Source organism: Stegostoma tigrinum, chromosome 10, assembly GCF_030684315.1.
Source record: "Stegostoma tigrinum isolate sSteTig4 chromosome 10, sSteTig4.hap1, whole genome shotgun sequence".
Lineage (NCBI taxonomy): Eukaryota > Metazoa > Chordata > Chondrichthyes > Orectolobiformes > Stegostomatidae > Stegostoma > Stegostoma tigrinum.
This window is the reverse complement of record NC_081363.1, coordinates 25,778,565-25,799,356: the sequence shown is the minus strand read 5'-3', so window position 1 is coordinate 25,799,356 and position 20,792 is coordinate 25,778,565. Positions and strand designations below refer to the sequence as shown.

General features: G+C 40.8%; 1 protein-coding gene across 5 annotated transcripts in view; it reads left to right on the top strand.

Annotated features, from left to right (window-relative positions):
- ppp4r4 (protein phosphatase 4, regulatory subunit 4) overlaps nt 1–20,792 on the top strand; it is a 228,028-nt gene that overhangs the window by 121,967 nt on the left and 85,269 nt on the right. For all 5 annotated transcript variants that reach the window (XM_059649055.1, XM_059649053.1, XM_059649057.1 and 2 more), the window contains 3 exons: nt 51–153; nt 1,901–2,048; nt 3,395–3,468. In XM_059649055.1, the coding sequence (XP_059505038.1) occupies nt 51–153; nt 1,901–2,048; nt 3,395–3,468 (325 nt within the window). The remainder of the gene's footprint in view (nt 1–50; nt 154–1,900; nt 2,049–3,394; nt 3,469–20,792) is intronic.

Below are 20,792 nucleotides of genomic sequence, written 5' to 3'. Positions count from 1 at the left end.
TCTGCCCAATGTTCAGTTTGCAGGTTTAAGTGCAATTGTTTTGTTTGCAGTTCTGGCCAAGATGTGCAGCGAACCAGTGTTGTTGTTAACCTACCAAACCTGATGCGGCAGAACACTTCAGAGACAATTCGAAGAGTGGTGCCCAAAATCAGAGTGAGTTTCACCTTTGCTTGGAGTTGAGCTTTGCAAAATTGACATAATGATGTACAATGACCCAGTTCCAATAAAATGCATCTTGCTGGGCCATATGAAATCATGTAGTTGCATGTCTGACCCCAGCCCTGACCTATTTCAGAAATCGTGATATATCTATTACATTAATTGGTGGGCACTAAATTCCATACCTCTCTGTTAGCCCTGTAGATCCTGTTTAGATAATCAAATATTAAGACAGCCAATTGGCAGCTGCAAAGTTGGAATTTCAGAAGTGTTTGGAACTCCAAAGCTTTACTTTTATTTAGCTATTCAATCATTATTTTAAATGGAGAAGTTGAATTATAATTAAGTGGTTGGGTTTATTAGGTCTAAGAGTATTGAAACAAAATATTGATGACTTCTACGTTAGTCAAGCACAGCAGTATTTGGGAAAGTGTGCAACACGCCACCATTTGTTGAATCTGTTAAGATGATGCAAGGCTTAATATGTGATAAATGATGACATAAGATGTGATTTCAAAGGATGACTGCTGCTATTGTGGGATTTTAATGTAATTGATACATCAAAGCCCAGCCATACCATTGTAATTATTAAGACGAAATTGTCATATATTCAGAGATAAACCAAACAGACGAGACCCATATGTTCAGCGTGCCTGTGTTGGTCAAAACATATCTATAAAGCCTATTCTCACCTTCTAGAACTTGGTGCATTGCCTTGTAAATTACAACATTCCAAATTCAGATACATATACTTGAGTACGACGAATATTCTTGCTTCATGGAGCTTTGGGAGGAGGAAGTAAAAATAGTAACCATCACGAGAGAAAAAGTACCAGGGAAACTAATGGAACTAAAGGTTGATAAGTCTCCTGGATCTTTTGGGTTGCATCCTTGGATTTTCAAAGAATTATGTGCAGAGATGGTGATGCACGAGTAGTAGTCTTCAGAAGGTTGGAAAAGTAACAATGTAAAACTCTTATTCAAAAAGCGACAGAGACAAAAAATATCAGGTAATTGAAAACCAGTTAGCTTAACGCATCATCGTGAAACTGTCACTTTACAAATGATGTAGGCAAAAACTTCATAGATGGAATACAGTGAGAGGAAATGCGCTTCGATAGGATGAATAGAAGAGCTGAATGTGACTTAAATGATGAAAAAAGCTGCAGCACAGAGAGATTTGGGAGCCGTCATGCATAAATTATACAACAGCAATAGGGAATGCACGTGGACTGTTGGCCTTTAATTCAAAGGGAATGGTATATATAATAGGGAAACCCTCCTAACACTATTCAAGGCACTTGACAGACCACATGTCAAACACAGTGAACAGTTTTATCCTCCTCATTTAGACTTCTGAGGTCCATGCGGCTGATAACAAAATTAGCACGAATACTGCTGGCATTGGAGGCAGCCCAGAGAAAGTTCACTTGGTTGATTCTGTACGTGGAGGGAAATTCTTGAGGACAAGTTGAGTAGTTTGGTCCTATATACGCTGGCGTTCTCCCTGGTATTTTTACTTCAACCTGTACTATTAAAGCTGATAAGCTAATGATGATCTCAGTGTGGTTTGTGGGAGTTTTCTGTGTCCATGTAGATGTTGAAAGGATGCTTTGCTTTGTTTAACTCATTCTGCTGTGCCATTTTTTAACTATATTTATAATATCTGGAAAATAATGTGAACTAAGTTATTTTCCAGCAATTTTACTATTTTTTGTAATGAAGGCTTCCTTTTTTGTAGGAAGTACTGCATGTTGCAGGGGTGGAGATGCAATTAGCTGCTGCGGTTTCTTTCCTTACCATCTTGCAAGAAGAGTTAGTTTCCATTGCAGCTTATATACATTCATTTCTCCCAATCATATTGGCAAACTTGGATCACAGAGATACAGGTCAGTTTTTTGCAGTTTACCAGTTAAGAAAAACTGCTGAACTATGTTCTTCATTGCATATTTAGAATGGTGTAATTTTAAATTCAGTTATGTGGCTTTTAGTTTTTCTTAAACTGAAGAACTGCTGCGCTAAAAACAATTCTGCTATATCTTTGCAAAAGACCATTTCCAGAAAAGTTAAGGTGAAGTATATTACCAGAATAGTAAAATGCTTGTGACCTTTTAACAATTGTGTTAGCATTGAGTGCATTTAAGACAGAGAGATTCATGATTAATCAGGGGATTGAGGGTTATGAGAAGCACGAGAATGACTTTGAGAAACATTTCATTCACGGGATGAGGGCGTCACTGGCTAGGCCAGCATTTATTCTGTAGTTATGTTCAGTAATTTGAATAATTTTTCCTTAAATTATTGGAAAGGTTACTTGATTGTAAAAAGTTATAAATTCGATGGGACAAATAAGTATTCCACTACAACTCCTGTCAAAGAAACAGAACTTTGCTGATAGAGGGCATCAATGCAGGATTACTTTGTTGAGATGGTGAATGGACATACATCTGGTATTGGACTTGCTTATATAACTTAGGAATACTTTTGGCATTCCCTCAGGCAGTGAACTAAGTGGCAGAGTCCATGGCAGAGTTGATTAAACCCCTGTATAAAGAGAAGATTTGTACAAGTTTATAGAAAGGATTTTTTCCATTGTGTGATTTTCTTCCTTTTGTGAGAATTCGTATTAGCTAACCATATCAAAATATAGACTTTAAAACAATAATCCAAGCCTAGATTTTTCCTCAGACATATTATCAAAACGTAATTGAAAGTTAAAATTGTTGCATTCCAAATTACATCAGCGATGGATCATTTTTGCTACTGTTTTTCCCTCCCTTTGCCCCTGCAAACTCACTTCCAATGCACTTATAACTGAAAAACTTTTCTCTTCACCAAAAACTATTTCAAAATATTTATTCCTAAAAATAAACCTGCCCCAAAACAATCCATCATTGAGTATTGTCAAAATACGTGTTTGAAATGCTAAAAGACAGTTGCTGCTTCATTCATGAGCTTTATTGACACTAGCTCCAGATGACGATGGGGAGTGCTGTCTTGAATACTCTTTATTAGATTGACAAGTAATAGAAATGCTACCAGATACCACTATTTTCTTCCCTTACTCTAAGTGTATTCATTTTAAAAATGCGTAAAAATCAATACCTTTTAATGCAACTGCCCATCATGTATCCCATACACTAACTTATGAGATTAGATAGTGTAGCTGATTTTGCATATTAAACTTATAACTTACATTAACACCAAAGTCCATTATGTTTTCTTTTTTGGCCAGTGGTCAGCAATGCATGGTTGGAGACCCTCCTGACTGTAATTAATGCTTTACCGACGGAAACCATCAGACAAGAGGTAATGTATAAGTCAAAATGTATATGTATAGAGTATTCCTTACATGTGCTTCTATTTTGATGAAAATATAGATCAGAAATCACACGACACCAGGTTATAGCCCAACAGGTTTATTTGAAAACACAAGCTTTTGGAGTGTAGCCCCTTTTTCAGGTGAGGTGAATATATAGAGTTGAAGTTATGTAATACAAAAATTGCATTTACACGCCAAAACTCCAAGTGACTGTAATAGGCTCACAGGAACAAGAGTAGGCCATTCATACCATTGAGCCTGCTCCACTATTCAATATGATCATGGCTGATCACATAGAATTAAAACAGTACAGCACACAAGCATGACCTTCAGCCCACTTGTCTGCACCAACCTTGATGCCATTCTAAACTAATCCCAACTGCCAGCACATGGTCCATATTCCTCTGTTCCCTGCCTGTTCAGGCATCTGTCTAAATGCTTGTTTAACTTTGCTTTTGTAACTGCTTCTTCCACCTCCTTCAGTAGCACATTCCAGACATCCACAACTCTCGGTGTAAAAACAAAAATGTCCTTGCACATCTTCTTTCAACTTTCCCATCTCCCCTCATATTAGACATTTCTGTCCTGGTAAAAAGACTCTGACCGCCCATCCTACCAATGTCTCTCATGTTATTATATATATTATTATCAGGCCAGTCCTCAGCTTCTACTGTAGCAAAAACAATCCAAGTTTGTCCAACCTCTCCTGATAGCTAATACAATTCAATCCAGGCAACCTTTGCTAACCAGTTTTGCACCTTCACCAAAGCTTCCAAATCCTTCTTGTAATGTGGCAACCTGAATGACACACTGTAAACCAAATATGACCGAACTGAACGTTCTACAACTGGAACATGACTTGCCAATTTTTTTACTCAGCGTCCCGACCAATGAAGGCAATTATACCCTAAGCCGCTTTTAGCATTTTGTCCTCACATTTTGCTTTAAAATTCATTCATGGAGTGAGGGTGTCACTGGCTAGGCTATCATCTGTTTGCCCACCCCAGAGAATAGTTAAGAATCCTTACTTACATTAGTGTGAGTCTGGAGTTACATGTAGGCCAGATCAGGTAAGGAAGTCAGTTTCTGTCCCTAAAGTTCATTAGTGAACCAGATAGGTTTTCTGGCAATCGACAATAGAGTTATTGGCCATCATTAGATTCTTACTTCCACATTTTTATTGAATTCAAATTCTAACATCTGCCGTGGTAAGATTCAAATCCGGGTCCCCGGACCATTCCCTGGGTCTCTAGATTAATAGTCCAGCAATAATCCCACTAGGCCATCTCCTCGCCTCGTGTTGCCACTATCAGGGAGCTATGGATTTGCTCCCCAAGATTCCTCTATATATCAGTGCTCCGAGGGATCCTGCCATTGACTGTATGCTTTTTTCTTGCATTTGATTTCCCAAAATGCATCCTCTCTCACTTGCCCAGATTTAACTCAATCTGCCATTTCTCTGCCCACCTTTCCAACTGATCTATCTGTTCTGTTGTATCCTTTGACAACCGTTTTCTCCATGCACAACTCCACCAATGTTCATATTGACTACAAATTTGCTAATCAGACCACCTACATTTTCATCCCCGAATCGTGTATTTATATATTACAAACAACAGAGGTCTCATCACTAATTCTTGTTTAACACCACTGATCACAGACGTCCAGGCAGAAAATAACCCTTCTACAACTACCGTCTGTCTTCTGTGACTAAGCCCATGTTGTATCCACCGTGGATCCCATGTGACTTAATCTTCTGGACCAGTGTACCATGAGAGACCTTGCCCAATGCTTTGGTAAAGTCTATGTAAAGAATGTTCACTGGCCTATCCTTTAGTCACTTCCTCAAAAAACTTGATGAAATTTGAGAGACAAGACCTTCTCCTCCCACACAAATCCATGCTGACTATCCCCACAAAGTCCATTATAAGAGCCAGAGAATCATATAGCATGGAAACAGCCCTTTGGCCCCCCCTTTCCAAGCTGACCAAGTTTCCCAAACTAAACTAGTCCCACTTGCCTGCTTTTGGCCCATATCCCTCTAAACATTTCCTATTCATGTACCTATCCAAATGTCTCTTAAATGTTGTAACTGTACTTGCATCCTACACTTGATCTGGCACTTCATTCCACGCACGAACTACCCCTCTGAGTGAAAAGTTGCCCGTCATTCTTTTCCAAATGTGAGAAAATCCTAAGCCTAAGAATCTTCTCCAGTGATTTTGCTACCACCGATGTAAGTAAGGCTTATTGGCGTATAATTTCCTGGATTATCCCTGTTTCGCTTTTTAAGCAAAGTAATAACATTGGCTGTTATACAGCCTTCTGAGATCACGTCTGTGGCTAAAGAGGATGCGAAGATCTCTGTCAAGGCCCCAAAAATCTCTTGCCTTACCGCCCTCAGTATACAAAGATAGATCCCAAAAGGCCCTAGAGACTTATCTACTTTAATGTTTTTTGAGATACCCAACAGCACCACCTACTTAATATTAACATATCCCTCCCTAATCTTACATTATCCATGTCTTCTTTGGTAAATATTAATGCAAAGTCCTCATTAAGAATCTCGTTCCATCCATAAATTCCCTCATTTGTCCTGAGTGGATCTACTCCTTTCCCAGCTACCCTCTTGTTCCTAATACACATTTAAAATGCTTTGGAATTCTCCTTAATTCTACTTGTCAAGGACATTTTATGGCATGTTTTAACTCTCCTAATTCCTTGACTGTTCTTTCCTGCTTCCTTTATATTTTTCAAAAGCCTTGTCTGATGCAAGTTTCCTACACTTTACATATGCTTTCTTTTCCTTTTTGACTAAACCTTCAAATCTGTTGTCATCCAGGGTTCCTGAATCTTGCCATCCGTATTATTCAGCCTTACAGGAACATACCTGTCCTGAACTCTAATCAACTGGACTTCAAAAGACTCCCTCCCATCAAATATGGACTCACTCTTAAACAGTCACTCCGATCTAATTTATCCTGTTCCTGTCTAATATTGTTTTAATTTGCCTTCCCCAAGTTTCGCGCTTTCACTTGAGGACCAACCTTATCCATATCTATCTTAAAACTTACAGAATTAAGACCACTGTTCTCAAAATGCTCTCCCACTGAAACTTCAGTCACCTAGCCAAGTTCATTCCTAAACACAGAATGGCCTGTTCTCCACTTGGACCATCTACACATTGTTTCAAGAAACCCTCCTGGACGCACCTAACAAATTCTGCCCCATCCAAACCCCTAGCTCTTAAGGAAGTATTTGTCAATGTTGGGAAACTATAACAACCCTATCGTTTTTACATTTTCCGCGATCTGCCAACATATCTGATCCTCTATCTCTTGCTGGTTATTGGGAAGTATTGTACAACCCCATCTTTGTGATTGTGTCTTCCTTACTTCATGTCTTGTATTTGCCACACCCCTATAACCCTGTGCATCAGTGCATTCTCATGCCAGGGCTTTCACAGTCCTCTGTGGCAGAAAATTCCAAAGTTTCACAACTCTCTGAGTAAAATAATTTCGCCTCCCCTTGTACTAAAAGTGACATCCACCTTATTTTTCAATCATATTTCCTGATTTTATACACCTGAACTGGGATGAAACATCTTTTCTGCATCTATCCTATCTATCCTTTTAAGTATTTTGTCGGTTTCAATGAGATCATCTCTCACCCTTCAAAACTGTAAACAATCCAGGCCTGGTTTGCATTATCTCTCTTCCTAGGACAGTCCTGTAATCTCGGGAACAAGTCTGGTGAACCTTCATTGCACTGCCTCTATGGCAATAATATTTTTCCTGAGGCCAGAGGACCAAAACTACGCACAACTCCAGATGCAGTCTGAGCCAAGCCCTGATACAATTGAAGCAAGACTTTGCTACTTATGTACTCAAATCCTCTTGCAATAAAGACCAATGTTTCATCAGCCTTTTTAATAGCTTTATCAGCTGCATGTGACTTATCAACATGGTCACCCCAGTCCCTTTGTGCGTCTACACTTTTAATATCTGACCATTTAAGAAATAATTTGCTCATCTGTTTCTATTAGCAAAGTGGACATCATCATATTTTCCATATTATATTCCATCTGTCAATTCACTAAGTCTGTCCAAATCCTCTTGAAGCCATTTTACATCTTCCTACTTGGATTAGTATTACCTGCAAATTTGGAAATAGTATATTCAGTCCCCAACTCCAAATCATTAATATGCATTATGAACAGCTGGGGACCAAGCATTCATCCTTCTGGTACACCAGTAATCACAGCCCACCAACATGAGAATGCCCATTTATTCTTCCTGCTCTCTGCCCATTAGCCAATCAGTAATCCATGCTAGTACACTACCTCCTATCCTGTGCATTTAATCTTTCTACCCAGCTTCCTGTGGGAGTCTTTATCCAATGTCTTCTGAAAATCTCATTGTATTTATCAATTTTATTCGTTACATCTTCAAAGGAACTCCAACAAGTTCGTCAAAGCTATTTCCCATTCACAATTTCATGCTGACTATGCTCAATTATATCATTATCAACCAGGTGTCTATTTACTCCAACATTTTATATTAGACCTAGCGGTTTCCTTCACAAGTAAGGCTAATAGATCTGCAGTTCCCTGTTTATTCACTCACTCCCTTTTTTAATAGTGGGTTGAGATTTGCAACCTTCCAATACACAGGAATCTTTCCACAGTCTGTAGAATTTTGGAAGATAATCACAGATGTAGTGACTATCTTTGTAGCCACATCCTTCAATACTCTGGGATGAAGACTGTAAGGTCCTGGGAATTTTTCAACTTTCAGACCCATTAATTTCTCAAGTATAATCTTCTTACTAACAGTAATTTCCTTCAATTTCTCATTCTAGGTCTCTATTTGTGGAAGATTTCTTGCATCTTCCACAGTGAAAGCAGATATAAAACTTCTCTGCCAATTCGCTGTTCCCTACGATAAATTTTCCAGACTCTGCTTTTAAAGGCCTCTCATTCATTTTAGCCAAATATTTCCTTTTACTCTAAAGATGCTTTGATTGTCTCTTCTTTTATGTTTTTAAATGATGTTGAAGTATATCATTGATTAATCTTAGAATAAATCATGGCTGTTTTGCCTGTAAAAGGTAAAACAGACTTATTTCAAATAATTAAGATGCAGAACATAAGGAGGTCATACAGCTCATTGTGCACACAAGTATCGTTGGCAAGGCCAGCATTCATTGCCAATCTTTAATGAAACTTTACGTGTTGCTTTCTTGAGTCACTACAGTCCATGTAGTGTAAGTAGGAGTAAAGTTGCTGTAGATCCAGCGGACCACAAGGGTGCTGCTCTCATTATAGAGAGATGATTGGTGATGGTTCACCCTGAGGCTCATCAAGCCTTAGGTGAGGGGAGAGGTTGAGAAGGAGGGTCCTTCATGAAAATCACTGTGGGAATTGAACCCAAGCTGATGGCATTATTCTGCATTACAAGCCATCTGGCCAACTGAGCTAACCGACCCCTGACAATGTAAGTACACCCCCAATGATGTTGGGAGAGAGAGGTCCAGGATTTTTACCCAGTACTGGTGAAGAAATCTAACTGTTTCCACGTTAGGTTGGTGTGCTGCATGGAGGAAATTTGATAGTATTCCCATGCACCTCCTGCCCTTTTCCTTCTCGGGCCAGAAATAACAAGTTTGGAAGTATTGTCAAAGGAGTCTTGGAGAGATGTGTTATGCATCTATAGATAGTAGAAATGACACCTACAGTACATTGGTAGTGAAGTGAATGAAGATTATGGTTGAGATACAATTCAAGAGAGTTTCCTTGTCCAAAATGGTGTCAAACATCTTGAGTGTTATTGGAGCCACATTCATGCAGGTAATTGGGAAGTATTCTGTCATAATCCTGATGTTCCTTTGGGGAGTCAGAAAATTATTAAATTATAATCTTTCATAGTATACTAACCACACAATATTCAATCTCTGACTTGCTCTTGTACTTTCACTATTTATCTGGTTGGTCTGGTGAAGCTTCTGGTCAATCAGTGATAATAAAGCCATTGAGCACCAAAGGAGAAGACTAAGTGCTTTCTTGTTGGGGCTGATCATTTGCACTGTTGGTACCCATGTTTCTTGTCACCTTATGAAGCCAATCCTGAATGCTGTCATGATCTTCTTGTAAGCTGGAAAAGAGTTCCATTTGTAACTCTTTACCTAACAAAAGAAAGCCAATGTGTAATCATTGCAAACATTTTGACCTTATTGATGAGACATTCACTGATTTAAACAGCTGAGGTTGGTTGGATCCAGACATCAGCATAAGGAACTCCTGCAGAAAAGCCCTCTTGTTTAGATTAGATTAGATTCCCTACAGTGTGCAAACAGGCCCTTTGGCCCAACAAGTTCATACCGCCCCTTGGAGCATCCCACCCAGACCCATCCCCCTATAACCCACACACCCCTGAACACTATAGGCAATTTAGCATGGCAAATCCACCTAGCCTGCACATCTTTGGACTGTGGGAGGAAATTGGAGCACCCGGAGGAAACCCACGCAGACACGGGGAGAATGTGCAAACTCCGTACAGTCACCCGAGGCTGGAATTGAACCCGGGTCCCTGGTGCTGTGAGGCTATAATGCTAACCACTGAACCACCGTGCCGCCTATATCATACTCAGGTAATTAGTGTCCAGCAACCGTCACCTACTTTCTCTGGGCTAGGCCTGACTCCATTCGTTAAGAGTTTTCCACCCTGATTTCCCATTGACTTATAGAGTCACAGAAACAACCGCTAAGTCCAACTCGTCCATGCCGACCAATCTTCCCACTCTAAACTAGTCCCACTTGTCTGTGTTTTGCTCATTTCCCACTAAACCTTTCCTATTCCTATACCAATCCAAATCTCTCTTAAATGTTGTGACTGTACTTCCTGTGGCAGTTCATTCCACATATGAACCACCCTTTGTGCTGAAAATGTTGCCTCTCAGGTTCAATTTTACCAGGGCTTTTTGATGCTACATTTGGACAAATGCAAAAAGAAGCAATGCTCGCATTTATATTGTGCTTTTAACAACCACTGGACATTTCTGAGCACTTTATAGCCAATAAAATACTTTTCAAGTGTAGTCACTGGTCCAATGAGAAAATGCAGCAACCATTATGCATGCAAAAAACTGCTACTAATGGCTGTGTAATGATGACCAGCTAATCTGTTTTTGAGATATTGAGACATAAACATAAAGAATAAATAAGGGCTCTGGGTCCCTGATCTTCTTTGAACTAGGATGCCATTGGTACTTTAGATCTATCTGCAAGGGATATTTTGGTTTTAAAGTCTTATTTGAAAGATAGAATTCGAACAGTACAGCTCTCCTCTGTACTGCACTGAAGTGTGAGTCCTGATTTCTGTCCTCACATTCCTATGATTGGACTTGTTTCCAGATAGAACCTTGTGACTTGGAGAGCGGAGTGCAAGCAGCTGAACCATGGATGATAGTTGAATTTCAGGGAAATCACTCTGTCCTCTTTTCTGAATTACAGTATTTTTAGCCATGTTTGAACCATGGCTGTAATGAAATCTAGAGACAGGTGGTCTGTTGTCACTGAGTAGATGTGGCTGAGTAATTACTCTTGGAAAATACTACTGATTGCAACTTACAGCATTTGGACTGGATACCCTCCTGCCAGCTGTGTGTTTCAGCATGTGGCCATTTATATGTTTGGTGGCTAGCCTACCACCTTCTCAATCACCCCTCATCTGATCCCCAGCAATAGAGGATGAGTGGGCAGAAATTGGTATCTCGTCCACAATCTGTTTTTTTTTTATCTTAATGGCTCAATTGACTTTGGTAATATGCAAAATATAGCTGGACTGGTCTGTATGAATAAAGGTGGACAAGGAAGGCAGGCAGCTCATTCGGGTTGAGGCCTGCATACATTGGGGACACCCCTGCGCCCTGTTCTCTCATTGGTGCGTGCCTGAACACCTACCCCACTTTTTTGGAAAAGCTCAGCAGTTCTAGCAGCATCAATGGAAAAATAATTAGAGTTAATGTTTCGGATCCAGTGACCCTTCTTCAGAATAAACAATGTAGGATATGAAAGTAAACTAGTCAGAGATGGCAACGTATTGCAAAAGCTTTTATGGTTGAGATAAAAGAGGGTATAAGTAGGAGCCTCAGAGGCAAAGGCCAGAGAATTATAATTGGGATAAGAAACGTGAGGGACTTTTTTTTTAAAAGCGACACCTTGTGTAGCTCCAGTGTTGAAAGGAGCTCGCAGGGTCTTATAGCACTCAGCAGTCTGTGACTCAGCAGATTATTTGCACTACTGAGGTACCGCCCCAGTGGAATTGTATTTACTTATTGCAGCACAAATGTGCTGCCCACTTTCTGGATCAGAGCATTTCAGTTTCTATCACTACCAGTCCACGGATCTCCCTGTGTTGGTGACCAGTGAGTAAGTCCAGACTTGAGCTGCCCTTGCTGAGGCAGTACAATCTGAAGCCAGGCACTCAACACAACACAAAAAGGTAGATACTGTAAGGCCATCTGTAGTCTCCCTACAATTAAAAGTTAGCAGCCTTCCGCCAACTGTCCTGCAGGTAAAGTGGTAACAATGCAAAAGAGCACAAAGACAACCACACAACAGATCTAAGGGAATGCACAAGGATGAATAACTTTTTTGTGCAAATGTTGCAAGTGTTGGGTGAACTTGGTCTGGAGTAGTTATTTTACGGTGTTTTTTAAATTCGGTTTGAGGTCAGGAAGATGCTGTGATTATGCAGTACAGAGGATTGATAAGGTGGGGAAGCGCTGAGCAACAGGGATATGAAGATTGCTTTGGGGAAACCGAAGCCTGAACAAAGGCTTACAGACAACTCATTTGGAGAACAATTGTGCGCTACAGTTCCATTCTCCTGCTGTCACCCCCCTTTATCTGTCCCTCCATTTCTGACTCAACTCTCAACCATCACCTGTAGTGATAGATGGCACACTCTCATAGATTTAACTATTTTGCTGATATCTCCTGTTCCAGCCTAGAAAGATATGCTGGTATAGAAACTATCACAGTCAGTGTCATCTTCTGTGAGGCAATAGAACATGGGACAGTTCTGTAACTAACTCTGTTGTGAAGTGCAAACTCTAAATGCGCAGCTCCTGATGAATGTGGATAGGGACTAAAGTCAATCTGAAGACTCAGATACAACTTCCTGCTAAGGCTCGTTCTCTTACCACTTCTCAAAGGCAAGAACAATTTGCCTTCTCTACTGCCTCTAGTTCATTTCACTGTGATATTGAATGGTTTGAAAGGGTGAAGTATAAAATAGTAACTTCAGATTCCAGATTTAGAAGAGACTCACTTCATTGGTATGAGATACAGATTGTCGAAAGTAAATTTTGCCAGTTTGTAAGGCATTAACTGAAAAGCAGTCATTGGCAGCTATTCACACAAACATTAATTGATCTGAATCTAGTATTTGAATTGGCATTGGATAACAGGTATAAGTTAACATGTTTTATAAAATAACTGATAGTTCCTTCATAACAAGCACATAAATTTACAAGGAAGTTTTCATGGGTCCTAGTTCGCTGGGTGTTCCTTTGTTGATTGGTTTCAAACTATTTGCTCTCTTTGAGAGCCTACCTTACCATTCTCCTTTGTGGCTGCTTATTTCTTTTCTTCCTTCCAACTTTGCAGCCCACTATCTTGTCCTTCCCCTTCCAACTACACTCCTAGCCACTCAAATCTTAATACATCGATCAGTAGCTTGTTTCCATACTTCACCTCCACCCTGCAAACTTACCACCACCGACTATACCCAGCGGACTGCCTGCTCCCTCTTCAGATCACCACAGATGTCACCAACTTGTTTATCACTTCCAGCACTTGCCTTCTCATTGCTTCTCCAGATGCAAGATGTTTCTCTTCCATGCTTGCTGTTCATAGGATCACATGTGAGCTGATCAGCAATATATGTCAGAAACAAGCCTGTGATTGGAGGTGCATCTCCTTTCAACCCTTTTGCAGTTCCACCTGCATGAACAACTTTTTTCTTGCTGATTGCCTCTATAATTCATTTTGTCCTGGGAATTTTGAGCTTTTGGGGCTAAATTTACCTGTCTCTCCATGTGTTTCAAGTGTTGTAAGGGGCAATAATAAGATAAATTAAAAAAGGCAGGCAGAAGTATAAATACAGAGTACTTAGCACTTAGTACTTAGGAGTGAAGCATAACACAGCAAAGGCTGACAAAACAGTTAGAGTTATGGAAATAAACATGCAAAGGGCATCAAAATCAGGACAACAATGTCCACAATTATATTAAGAAAAGTATGTGGTTAGGAGTAATATACACCCAATAAAAATGATGATATTGATTTTCTTTTAAAAAGAGGAATTGTTGGACTAAATAATTAGTTTGCCTGGGTATTTCCAATAAAGGAGGGATCAGTATGCCCGATGTTCCAATAAAAGTAATTTTGAGAGATTTATCAGAACTAATATAAGCAAAATAACAGTTCTAAAGCGTGACAAATCCTCAGGTCCAGATGCTTTCAATTTCACAGTTTCAAAGAAAGCAGGCAAGAAAAATTGCAGAAACCCTAAATGCAATCTTCAAGGGTTTAATTCAAGAATTGTCTGTTTAGTTTTTGAAATTGTGCATAGAAGTCCACTGTGTGAGAAGAGTCAGCAAGGGAAACCAGAAAGTGTTTAACAAACATATGTTGACGGTAACCTATTCCAGTCTATTTTGAAGGATAGGATAATTGAACACCCTGGGTGGAATTTTCCTAATTTTAGTTTGTATTTTGTTGAGTGATTAAGAGCCCAGTGTACTATGGCTCACAACATCTTTCTCATGTAATCTTCAACTACTCCCACCACTTATTATGTAACTGGGTCTCTTCAGCACCATTCTCATGGAACTGTGCAGAAGAATAAACATAAGCACTTTTCACGACTGGGCCATGTGACATTTGAGCCTCTGTGCCCATATTTAAAGCCCAGCAATATAGCACTTGTCCCACTGCAAACCAGAACTGCTCTTCACACTGTAGTGCTTGACAATTTTCAATGAGAACATGGCCCAGAAAGGAAACCTTGCACCTGCTTTGTAGACAAGGTTCATGGAGGGGAGGGTAATCCTTTGTTATCCTGTATGCAGCAGGTGGCTATGCCACCAGAAACAGTCAGCATGGATCATGGTCCAGAATAAAAGGAACACCCAAAAATGCAGGAAGATTGATTCTGAAGGGTGCATTATTACAGTCACCCAATACAGGCAGTCGATCATTCAGTGCAATTTTCTGACAGTTTATTGAGAAGCAGTAGTTAAGATGTGATACATAAATTAATTCGGCAAAAAAAGGAAGTATACAACCTGTGACAATGCTTGATTGAACCCAAAGCCATTCTATAAAGATGGGTAAGAGGAGGTAGTGCACTCCTGCATCCCATTGATCCTATGCCCTGTTGGGATGATCTTGCGCCAACAGTCTTTTGTTCATCCCTCAAGCTGATATAGGGGAATCTGTGTACACACCTCACCCTCCCCCCTGAACTGGTCTAGCTTATATCCCTGGATCATCTTGCCCCTTCATCCCCACTTGTCCGGGTTAATATTTGTAATTTTGGGGAATGGCCATCAATACTATGTCAATCACCTGTCTAACCACTCTTGGCCATTGGCTATGGGACAACTAGTCATGATGTTAGATGATCGTTGTCTCCTCTTCACCACCCCAATCTGAAAGGTAGACTTCAGTCCTTCTTGGATCAAAGCATTCTTACTTCCGGTACATTACATTGATAATAGGGTAGGGCGGTGACCAATAAGTCTTTGACATGAGTCAGAACACAATTCTGATGATACTTTGGTGAACAGGCTTGCACATGGTCACTGCATTGCAAGTTATAGGATAAAACAGCACAAAATAGACCCTTTGGTCCAACTCATCCATACCGACCAGACATTCCAATCTGACCTTGTCCCATTTGCTAGCATTTTGGCCATGACTGTCTAAACCCTTCCTATTCATGTAACAATTCAGATGCTTTTTAAATGTTGTAATTGTACCCGCCTCCACCAATTCTTCTGGCAGCTTGTTCTGTGCATGTGCCGACCTCTGCTTGAAAAAGCTACCCCTCAGGACCTTTTTAAATCTTTCCCCTCTCACCTTAAATCTATGTCCTCTCATTCTCTGCTTTCTTGTAGAGATTTATTTATGTTTGCAGCGGTATCGATACTAATGTGACACAATTAGCTAAGGTCAAATATTACACAGGAAACACCAAATATGGAATGCTGAGTTGACACAGGTTTAAGGGGAACCTGTTTTCTCAACATCAGTGATCTTCTACTCTTCAAGGGTAAGTCCCACCATCTGTCTCTCTCAGTACCAATCCTCAATATAACTCTACCACTGCAGACACGTCTCACAATCTCACAAAAGCTTATGGAATATAACTGTCAGTATTGCATGCATCATTTCTAGCCAGCAGCTCTTATCAAGTTCAACTTTCCAAACTATTGACTTTTCTTGCCCTCTGCCCTTCCTACTTGTCTCACCACTTCTCTTGCTCCAATGTCACGACTAACCGGATTTTAATTCATTTTCATTATATTCACTTCCATCCTTTTGTCTCATTGCCCACCCTCTAGACTATGCAGTCCACAGCACAAAAACTGACCAATTAGTAAACCCATACTTTATAGATCATAGAGTCAAGAGGCGTACAGCACAGACACAGACCCTTCGGTCCAACTTGTCCATGGTGGCCAGATACCCTAAATAAATCTAGGCCCTTTTGCCTGCATTTGACCCATATCCATCTAAACCCTTCCAATTTATATACCCATCCAAATGACTTTTAAGTGTTGTAATTGTACTAGCTTCCACCACTTCCTTTGGCAGCTCATTCCATACATGTAGCACCAACTGCATGAAAAATTTGTCCCTTAGGATCCTTTTAAATCATTCCCCTCTCACTTTAAACATATGCTGTCTTGTTTTGGACTCCCCCACCTTGGGGAAAAACACCTTGTCTGTTTACCCTATCCATGCCCCTCATGATTTTATAAACCTCTATTAGGTCACCGTGAGGCCGCGTCCAATGCTCCAAGGAAAATAGTCCAAGCCTATTGAGCCCCTCCCTCTAGCTCAAGCCATCTATCCTTGTCAACATTCTTGTAAATTTTTTTCTGAACCTATTCAAGTGTCATAACATTCTTCCTATAGCAGGGAGACCAGAATCACATGCTGAATCCCAGAAGTGGCTTAACCAATGTTCTGTACTCAGGATGTGGAGGTGCTGGGGTGGACAGAGTCAGAAGTCATACACACCAGGTTATAGTCCAACAGGTTTATTTGAAATCATGAGCTTTTGGAGCAGTACCCCTTCATTAGGTAAAATGACTTCACCCGACAAAGTACTACCCTCCGACAGCTTGTGATTTCAAATAAATTTGTTGGACTATAACCTGGTGTCATGTGACATTTGACTCTGTACTCAGGAGTGACCGTGTCCCAATCCCCTGACTGAAATAGCACAGATCCCAGCGCTATTAGTCAGCTACTTGACCTGACTACTGTAGCTAATTATCTGGGCTGACATCGGGTAAGTTTCTTGACTTATTATGTTGTATCCCCTTACTTCTCTGCCGTTTTCCTGAAGTCCGTGTGTTATAATTTCTGTGTAAGCTGCTTGCACATTCTCAATGTGATATATTGATGTAACAGATTGCCATGCAGTGACATGTTCCACCCCCTTGAATACTTTGTTCTTGTTCAGTTCTTGCCACTCTGTGAAGCTGCCTGCTTCTCACTCTGTGAAGTAAACAGAGACTGGTCGTCTCTAAGTAAGTGCAAAATGAGTTAGCCTTTAGAAAACAAGATATGAGCCATAAAATGCATCCTGTTGCTGCATTAGATGATGTGTGTGTCCCTGCATGCAAAATGACCAGGTGCAAGCCCTAGGAGTCCCTGACCTCCAAAGTAAAGCATCGTAGAGTGAAGTGGTGCCTATGTTGGTTCGAGAAAAAGCATTTTTTTTTCTCTATTCATTCATGGGATGAGGGCATTGCTGGCCAGGCAGCGTTTGTTGCCCAGAAGGCAGTTTAGAGTCAACCAAGTTGCTGTGGGGCTAGAATCCACATGTAGGCCAGACTAGGTAAGGATGGCAGTTTCCTTCCCTAAAGGACTTTGGTGAACCAGATAGGTTTTTCCTAACAATTGACAATGGGTTCATGGTCATCGTTAGATTCTTAATTCCACATATTGTATTGAATTCAAATTCCACCATCTGCTCTGGTGGGATTTGAACCTGTGTCCCCAGAACATTAACTGGGTCTCTGGATTAACAGTGCAGTGATAATAGCACTAAGCTTCCCATGATGTGGTGAGGCTGGTGGCTTGCTTTTGCTGACTCATACAGCCAAAGATCAAGAAGGATGGTGGCAGAGCCTTTGTAGTGAAGATATAATGGATGATAGCCAGGGTAAGCATTTAGCAAGTTGCAGCTACTGATTTACATGTGAGGAATTTTTGCCATCTAGCACATAAGGTAAGACTATTAGACTGTGTAAGAAATACGAACAGGAATAGGCCTGCTCTGCCAGTGAATCTGGCATTCCTCATGTCCACTTGCCCTGTAATCCTTGATTCCCCTACTGATCAAAAATCTATCTCAGCATTAAATATAGACAAGGACTCTACGCCTACTGCTTTGTGTGGCAAGGAATTTAAAAACTCTCCACCCTCTGAGAGAGAGAAAAAATCCTCCTTGTATCAGTGAAATTTCACCTTGGAAAGTTTCACCAAACAAGGAGAGTCAGAATGGATTTCCAGAAGGCTTTTATTAGGTATCACACATTAGGCTATTTAACAAGATAAAAGCCACTGGTGTTGAGGGTATTAATTAACATGAATAATAGATGACAGAATTGGGATAAGGGGTGCAACCTGTAACTAGTAGAGTGTCACTCCGATCAGCATGGGGTCATGAATATTTAAAATATATAAATGAATTTATGAGTCCTCGTGCATAAATTGTAAAAAGCTAACATCAGTTTCATCCATTAAATGGACTTGTTGGTCTTCGTTTAAAAGGGATTCAAATACATAAATAGAGAAGTCTTGTAAAAACTTTACAAGGCACAAGCTAGACAACGCATAGAATAATGTGAGAGATAATGGGAACTGCAGATGCTGGAGATTCCAAGATAATAAAATGTGAGGCTGGATGAACACAGCAGGCCAAGCAGCATCTCAGGAGCACAAAAGCTGACGTTTCGGGCCTAGACCCTTCATCAGAGAGGGTCTCTGATGAAGGGTCTAGGCCCGAAACGTCAGCTTTTGTGCTCCTGAGATGCTGCTTGGCCTGCTGTGTTCATCCAGCCTCACATTTTATTAGCATAGAATAATGTGAGCAGTTTTGATTCCTGCGTCTAAGGAGAGGTATGCAGTCATTGGATGCAATCCACAGAAAATTCACTAGGTGGATCTCAAGTATAGAGGGCTTGTCTTGTGAGGAGAGATTGAGCATTTTGAACCCGTACTCAATGTTGGCTCAGTGGTTAGCACTGCTGCCATGGACCCGGGTCTGATTCCCGCCTTAGGTGACTGTGCAAACTCTACACAGACATTCTCATCGTGTCTGTGTGGACTTCCACCGATTCTCCAGTTTCCTTCCACAGTCCAAAGATTTGTAGATTAGATGGATTGGCCATGGAAAGTTGTACTGTATTATCCAGGGATTTGCAGGCTAAGTGGATTAACCATTCTAATTGCAGGGTTATAGGGATAGGGTTGGGAGGCTGGGACTGGGTGGGATGCAACCACTCTAACATGCAAAAACAAAGTTGCATGAGAACATTAAACGGGCAGCAACACACTCCAGAAACACAGAGCTATGCCGAGAAGAAGAAGAGTACCTCTTCCAGGTATCCAAAGACAATAGATACCCGAAAAAACTGCATCAGAAGATGCCTATCACACGATCAACACCAGGAAGATACTATATGCCCGGACATACTCATCACACTACCTTACATCAGGAACACATCTGAACTGATCTCAAGACTGCTACAACCATTGGACATCAGAGTAGCACACAACTCACATCAACTCTACAACAACTACTTACCTGAATCAAAGATCCACTACCCACTGTGGACAGGACCAGTGCCATATACAAGATTCCCTGCAGAGACTGTGACAGACACTACATTATAAAAACAGGAAGGTAATTAACAAGAGTACAAGAACATCAATTGGCTACAAAAAGACACGACCAATATTCTCTCATCTTTATCGACATGGATAAGGAGAATCATCAGTTTGACTGGGACAACACCCAGATCCTGGGACATGCAAAGCAGAGACAAACATGGGAATTCCTAGAAGCCTGGTACTCCATGAAGAAAGTCATCAACAAACACATAGAGCTTGACCCCATGTACACTCCACTGCGAAGGAAAACCAGAAGTGAGGTAATCCAGCTCAATGGACTGCAGAGTTTAAATAACAGGCAGGCAAACACAACAGCGCTTCATCGGAGGCTGCACTGATGATGTAACCCGGCAGGGTAATGAAATATTTGCGAGACAACGAACCAACTCAGTGAGCCAACCAACTACAACATTTTCTTCCTTTAGACTCATGGTGAAGAATCACTAAAATGACTACATATTAATATCAGAGACAGTAGGAACTGCAGATGCTGGAGAATCTGAGATAACAAGGTGTAGAGATGGATGAACACAACAGGCCAAGCAGCATCGGAAGAGTAGGAAAGCTGACATTTCGGGCCTAGACGCTTCCCCTGAAATACTAGCTTTCCTGCTCCTCTGATGCTGCTTGGCCTGCTGTGTTCATCCAGCTCTACACCTTTTACTACATATTAATATCAACAAGTCTCATCCCACCATCAGACTTACCATGGATTACTCTTTATATCTGTCTCATTCTTGGACAAAAGTGTCTCCATCAAGGACGGACACCTCATTACTTCACTCTACCGCAAGCCCACAGATAACCTCATGATTCTCTACTGCCACCCTAAACATAGTAAAGAAACCACCCCCTGTGGACAAACCCTGTGTATACACAGGCTCTGCTCATATGAGGAGGAATGCGATGGACACCTACGATTTTGAACATAAGAATGGGATATGCTGCTCAACTCATCAATTGCCACAGAGAAAAACTGCAATGACCTCTTCAGAAGACAAACACCAAACACAATAGAGTACCGTTCATTGCCCAGTACTTCCCTGGAGCGGAGAGACTGCACCATGCTCTTTGCAGCCTTCAATGTGTCACCGATGACAATGAGCATCT